Source organism: Colias philodice, chromosome 16, assembly GCF_061535455.1.
Source record: "Colias philodice isolate Cphi_HAF_F1 chromosome 16, ilColPhil1 Martin Lab GWU primary, whole genome shotgun sequence".
Taxonomy (NCBI): Eukaryota; Metazoa; Arthropoda; class Insecta; order Lepidoptera; family Pieridae; genus Colias; species Colias philodice.
The window spans coordinates 5,549,029-5,556,773 of NC_143101.1; the positions used below are offsets into that span (position 1 = coordinate 5,549,029).

Below are 7,745 nucleotides of genomic sequence, written 5' to 3' on the forward strand. Positions count from 1 at the left end.
CGTCATTGAGTGACCGCAACTAAAATTAGACAAGAACAAGTCCTGGCTTTAAAAACTTTGTGGATGTCAGTTGTAATGTGTGTTTATAAATAAACGGTCTTTTGTCCAATCGAAAATTTTAGTCGAATCTTAAAAACTAAAAATAATGGCAAAAGTAAGTGAACTTGAACTTGATCGTAATACAAGTGAGACCAATAAAGATAAAGCATCTTCACTACCTCCCGTGTCCTTGATGGAAAGATTGAAATTTATATGTAACCCTGTTAACATTTTCAACTTTTTAACCATTGAACCTTTTTTAATATGCTTCTTTTTCCCTCAAATAATATCGGGATTAGCAGTGAAACATTTTAATGAGGTAAAAGCTTGCCGTGCGGACCTCAACTATTCAGAGAGCATTTGCAAAACTGCATTTTCCAGTGAATTTAAAGATAACATAACATTAGAGGCAATGCATGGTGCGCAGCAAATGGTTGCAGATATGACAGCTTGGCAGCAGCCCTTACAAAGTGGAATACCGGCAATTATTATTTTGTTCGTTGGAGCATGGAGTGACAAAACAGGAAACAGAAAGGCTTTGATGCTTATGCCTATTGTGGGAGAAATAATTTCAGCGATTGGTCTCATATTTGCTACATATTACTTTTTAGAATGGCCCTTATGGATTACTGCTTTAATAGAAGTTTTGCCTTCAGCCGTGTCTGGTGGATTGTCTATCGCATTAATGGGATCTTATAGTTATATAGCAGATGTGACCACGCTGGAATCTCGGACGTTTAGGGTTGGAATTGTTGCTATTATTGTTACATTATCAATTCCTGTTGGAAATTCCATAAGTGGGGTCTTAACGGAAGCAGTTGGCTACTATGGCATATTTGGAATCAATTTAGGATTATTTTGCTTTGGATTTATATTCACATTTTTCCGGGTTAAAGATGTCAAAAAAGAGCCCTTAAAAGGGTCTTTTTTTGAGATTATAGTGCAGTTCTTTGATACAAAAAATGCACGGGATACATTTTCACTAATAGTCTTATCACGTGGAAAAAAAATTGTCAATATTTTACTTGTTATTTGTACACATATAGTCATTTACGGCACGATACATGGTAAGTTCAAATTTCATCAGAAAATACAAAAGTCTATTTGTGGATCTCCATCACTTTTAAGAACTTTTTAATTACAGGCGAATCACACTATATATATTTATACGCCCAAAATAAGTTTAATATGGATATGGTTGGCTTCAGCTTATTCACCACCTACTCAGCACTTATGGGTTTAGCAGGTTAGTAGATGATACACTGAATAAAATGTATGTAGAACTCTACTTTTGAAATATTTTAAATTAAGAAATTAACTTGACACCCCCTCCCCTTACCGTGACTGTTCGTGAAAATACAATACAAGAAAAAAAATGCACCGATTTAAACAATGAAATATTTAATGCAAAATATGGTAAAACATCGACTAATTCAAATTATTGTTTTTAAGTATTCCATGTTTACTTTATAGGTACAACAATAGCAGTGACAATCTTCAGTAAGCTTCTAAAAATGCACGACGCAGTCATTGGTGTAATAGCTACCAGCTGTAAAATTACAGCCAGCATTGTGTACGGACTTGCCCCAAATAGAAATTGGTTGTTTTCTGGTCCAGCATTTGATTTATTTGGAAACTCTGGCACAACTGTCATAAGATCGTTGGGCACTAAGGTGGTGGAACCTGATGAAGTAGGTATGAATTCGTTTTAAATATTTCTGAAATACTTTTATCAGTTGAATGTTATATAACAGATAATTTAAGGTGTTAAATTTTATTAACTACGTTTAACGCGTTTAAATACATCTATATTTTTATGTCTAAGTTTTTCCGTTATTTCCACCCTTAGTAAATTCGGTAAATATCTATATATATACATGTTCTCGTTTCCCTGCGACATAATTATAATATCTAACTTTTAAAACTTGTTGAATATATTAATAATTTTAAAATTTACCAAAGTTTGAGGTCACGACTAACCGGATCAGTGCAGTGCAGTCGCTAGGAATGCTAAGTCATTATCAAAACACAAAACGAGCAATAAATACCTAATAATAACTCATATTTAATTCGATTTAATACGCAAAAATAAATTGCTTTTAGAATTTTAAAAGTAAGTTATTTTTGGGTATTATATCATATACGTATACCTAATATGATGATATTTGATAGTAACCCACAAAATAAAAATTCTGTATAATATTTTATCAAATAAAATAAACTCATGTTATTCGTTAATTTGATGATGCAATGATACTCTCTACCTACCAGTGGTCTAGGATCCGAATTAAGATCAACGTTCACCCATCTGATAACCAGACGTATTTTTATCAAATATGTATACCTAATTTATGAACAAATATTATGTCTATCAAATAGTGTTCATGGCATATTTTTAGATCAATATATACAATAACAATCGAAATCCATCCACGCGTCATGCCGTGGCCGGAGGAAATAGCGATTCATTGTAAGTATATGTAAAGATAAAAATTGTTGAGATCAAACAGTTTTCGGTAACGAGTCCTTCTGAAAGTTTTACTAATTAGTCGTATTTTTAACCGACTTCAAAAAAAAGAGGAGGTTATCAATTCGGCTGGTATATTTTTTTTATGACGATAATTAATGTTAAAAATTGAAAATTAAAAAAATCATCATCAGTTGATTAACTGCTTCAAATCAAATGTTTGAAAATTACTAATAACCCATAACGACGTCGAATATTATACTTACTATGTGTTTAAGTTTAATTTTTCATTGCAGGAAAGATGTGTTCTTTAATCGGGTTTGTGGAAGCGTTGGTGCCTGTGATCTATGTGCCTATTTATAGTATGGTGTACAATCATACAATTAAAACCTTTACGGGGGCGTTTTATCTTCTCGGTGCATTGACGACGGTGCCGGCTGTGTTCAATTTTATGTAAGTACTAGCTTTCCGCTCGCGGCTTCGCCCGCGATTTTAAAGAAAAACCCGCATAGTTCCCATTCCCGTGGGATTTCCGAGATAAATCATTCCTATGTGTTAATCCAAGTTACCCTCTATATGTGTGCTAAATTTCATTGTAATCGGTTCAGTAGTATTTCCGTGAAGGAGTAACAAACATACACATGCACATCCACCCTCACAAACTTTCGCATTAATAATATTATAATTTTTGAGTGGGTGTTAAATACATAGAAGTAAGTATGTATGCGTAAGTGTGTATACGTAACTTTTTTGGTTTGAAAAGCATGCTAGAGTTAAGCATAATACTTCCACGCCTTGGCTAGATCGCCGTTTTCAATAGAAGTGTGACTTATCTGCCCCCCTAGACAAGTGGCTTTCTATTAGCGTAAAGTTCAATAGAATAGATTATGAATGTATGAGATTGACGTTAGATTACGACGACGACGACGATTGATTACGTCAATCTCATACATTCATAATCTATTCTATTCAACTTTACGCTAATAGAAAGCCCTTGTCTAGGGGGGCTGTGCAGCTCTACAAGTAGTGTGACGTTTATTTCTAATTACTTTAATATCTATATTTCTTTCGATTAACTAGTCTCCGGACTAATCTAATTAGAACCACCCGTGTAGGGATTTGAAACCAGGTACTTTCCTATGAACGCAGATGATTCGGCCCCAAAATTGCCTTATTTCGATTCAATATCGAAAAAGCATGAATTTTCAGTCGAAAGTTCTACGTTTTCTAAAAAAAAGACGTGTGGCACTCGGGGACTGCCGCGGTAAAGCTATTGCATGCTATGCCTTCAAGCCACACCTCCGCTTCTTAATTATTTTTTTGCCAAAGTGAAATAAACTTGGTTATTTTAATTTTACATATAAATTTTCAGGTTTTGTATTTAAGTACATGAAAATGAAATACCAAGGTTGTTGATCTTTTAATCAACTTTGTCATTAAACATTTTTTCGCAATATGTTAATGGTAGTTTTGTCCAACATAAAGAAAGGAAATTGAAAATTATCTGTGCTTTATTTCTTTTCTATTTTAGCTGGACTTCCACGTGCCTTGTAAATCTGAAAATGAAGTGAAGTGATAATATTTAATTCATTATGAAATGGCCTTTCATAATTTTATAAAATGGCATTTTCTGTTCACTGTCGCAAATTGTAGATAAATATTATGATTATAATGGTAATTACTTAAATGAGCGTTGGAAATTTTTCAAACATTCATTAAGACACAAATAACGTTTTGTTATATTGTTTGACCGATATGTAATTTCAAATAAAAAAAGGAAAATTAACTATTGTTAATTGTAGGTAATAGTGTTTTACTTTCATGGCTGTGAGTAATAAAATAGCAAAGACAATTTAGCTGTATTTGGTGGAGAATAGAATATAAAAATATTCATAAAAATAAATATATAATATATATTGAGGTAATAGGAATTTTATTATATAAGTAACTAGTGGTCCGCCCCGGCTTCGCCCGTGGTACATATTTCGCAATAAAAGGTAGTCTATGTCCTTTCTCGGGTATCAAAATATATCCATACCAAATTTCATGCAAATTGCTTCAGTAGTTTAGGCGTGATTGAGTAACAGACAGACAGACAGAATTATCATCATCAGCCCTCATAATTATTATTACTTATACGCTGGCCAGGTGCGGGTTGCCAAATACCTATCACAGAGATTCTTGGACACAATTGCCTCACGATGTTTTCCTTCACCGTTTTGAGCAGTTCTTGTCAGGATAATTTGCAGATCAATTGAAAAGCTAAGTTATTTATCTTTATTTATTGACTATAGTTACGGCTACATTCAAACTATGTTTTCATTGCAGATTCCTTTACAGAAGTTTGAAGAAAGATGTCGTGAAGAATCCGGATTTAAAAGAAATGCACGCACATGAAAATGCCGTCACAGTGTTATGAAAATTGTATAATTTAATTACATACACCTTGAAAATTGTTAAGCGACTTGTTTTATTTTTATACCTCCATGGTAATAGAGGGGCGGCACCAAGCTCTCACTTTTAATTAAAATCTATACTTATATTATAAAGCTGAATAGTTTGTTTGTTTGAACGCGCTAATCTCAGGAACTACTGCTCCGATTTGAAAAATTCTTTAGGTTATAGTTTATCGAGGAAGGCTATAACATGAGCGGAGCCACGCAGGTGAAACCGCGGAGCTAGTATAGTAGGTACTTGCAGTTTTTTCCTCGCAAATCTTGGTAGGTATAGAAATAGACGCATATGATAAAATAATTAATAGCAATGCAGTAGTTATGATAATTTATTTCTTATTGTAAAAGGCGCAACAAAAGACAGTCGCATGTTATACAAATTCTATATACATAATATTATTGATCAATATTCAAATTGTATGTTCTAAGATCTTTATTTTAATATACAAAAGGGAACTAAGTTATAAGGACCAGAAATTTAATGCAATCTAGCTGATAGTTTCTCGTTCGTTGTTATTCAAGCCAGTGAATTTTTTATAATAATTATTGTTTTTTTACATTTATCTATATACTAATATTTTAATATTGTCTTCAGCTTTATAAAGCTGAAGAGTTTGTTTGTTTATTTGTTTATAGTTTGAACGCGCTAATCTCGGAAAGTACGGTACTGGTCCGATTAAAAAAATTATTTCGGTGTTAGATAGCCCATTCATCGAGGAAGGCTATATAATATCATCATAGGCTATATATAATCTGTTTTGGCCTGGCGACGGGCAGCCGCTGACGGGGTCACGGAAGAATTCTACCATACCCGTGGCCCCGTCGTTGATGCGGCTTGACGGAACACAGTGGGGTTTTGGTCGGTAGGAATCCGACATAACCCACGGCCCCTTCCCCGGAGGCCGCGGGTATCTATGCAAGATTTCCCCACTTAAAAAAAAAAAAGGCTATATATAATCTCGCTAAGAGCATCAGGAGCGGAGAACAGCTAGTAATTAATATAGCATTGGCCATATAAATTATTTAATACTAGCGGTCCGCCCCGGCTTCGCCCGTGGTACATATTTACGTTTTCTCTACATAAGAACCATCCTCGTACTTCAAGGAATATAATAGAAAAGAATTATCGAAATCGGTTCAGCCGTTCACACGTGATGCCGTAACAACGCGAAAGGGGTGCGGACCCGCCGCCTTTATAAAGCTCCCGCCGCGAAGCGCGTCGAACGCGGCAACTGATACACAAAAATAATCCTTATAGCTGCATGATTCTGTAATTCACGCGCGATGACTTATAGCGTATTTCATGTATAACTTTGGTGTTTCTACACCGATTTACATGATTCTTTTACTATAACCTGCCCAGGAGTATGAAGAATAATTGTGCCAAATTTCGTTAAAATCCGTCGTGTAGTTTTTGTTTCTATAACGAATATACAGACAGACAGACAGACAGACAGACAGACAGACAAAAATTTTACTGATTGCATTTTTGGCATCAGTAGCGATCCCTTATCACCCCTTCATAGTTTTTTTTAAAATATATTTCATGTACAGAATTGGCCTCTCTACAGATTTATTATAAGTATAGATGACACCTCTATAGGTACGTAAGTATTAAAGTTTTTGAAACACATTTGAAACATAATTTATACTATATTTTATATTATTTTTATGAAATTATTATCTAGCAACTAGTTTTAAACAAAATTTTGTATTGCAAATAAATAAGGGACTACTAATTAATGTAAACAAAAAACCAAATTAAATTGTAATACCTACACTATTAACGCGCTTTCTTTATGTGTAAACAAAGATAAATAATTTTCGAACTGATAGTAATAATACCTAATTAAAGGAATTCATAGAACTATCTAGTAAAATTACAAGTTATTATTCTACTTCTCTGTTCTTATTTCTGAGCGAATTACTAATGTAGAGCTCAAGGGCCAAAATATAAATGATATTTTAATTATTCAGAATAACTAGCGACCCGCCCCGGCTTCGCACGGGTGCAATGCTGATACTAAGTACACTACAGAAAAACTGTGAACTTTGTATATAAAAACAAAGCGGCCCGCTCCGGCTTCGCACGGGTATTTAAAATAGATAGCTGGGCGGCCGCCGCAAACGCTACGTCCCGCAATTTTTAAACATTTTTTAAATCTGTTATATCTTCGAAAATATTCACTTAAATCATACGGTGTAAAGGGCCATATAGATCTATATTAAATGAATAAGGTATTCAAGGTATTTAATTGGTTAAGGATTAATGCTGTATTGGTTAAAATATTCGCATCGAAAATTAGCCATTATTTGTCGTAAAAAGTAAATGACAAAAAAAGTTATTGTGGGTTATCCATAAGAGATAGACATATACCATCGCGGACTTTTCTGTAGACCTTTTCAATGTGTATACCTAATGCCTGCGTTTGCAATGTAAGCGGAAAAAATGTAATTTTTTACGACATCACATTAGAAACCTCAAAAATAACAGTATTTCTCCACTATTTAATGGATGTTATTATACATATAAACCTTCCTCTTGAATCACTATATCTATTTAAAAAAACCGCATCAAAATCCGTTGCGTAGTTTCAAAGATTTAAGCGTACAAAGGGATATAGGGACATAGGGACAGGGAAAACGACTTTGTTTTATACTATGTAGTGATGTAGTGATAAGGTAAACTCAAGAAATTACTGTATTGTCACAGATCCTTGATAAGTGTACAAAGTTTGAAATAAATCTGTCCGTTTTAAATTGAATCTGTTTGTCAAAATCGAGTC

General features: G+C 33.8%; 1 protein-coding gene across 1 annotated transcript; it reads left to right on the forward strand.

Annotated features, from left to right (window-relative positions):
- Positions 1–145: 145 nt before the first annotated feature.
- Positions 146–4,925, forward strand: LOC149481661 (proton-coupled folate transporter-like). Its single transcript, XM_089705333.1, has 5 exons — positions 146–1,106; positions 1,184–1,285; positions 1,513–1,734; positions 2,803–2,959; positions 4,835–4,925. Exons 1-5 carry the CDS (start codon positions 146–148, stop codon positions 4,923–4,925), a joined length of 1,533 nt encoding a protein of 510 aa, XP_089561459.1.
- Positions 4,926–7,745: the final 2,820 nt, after the last annotated feature.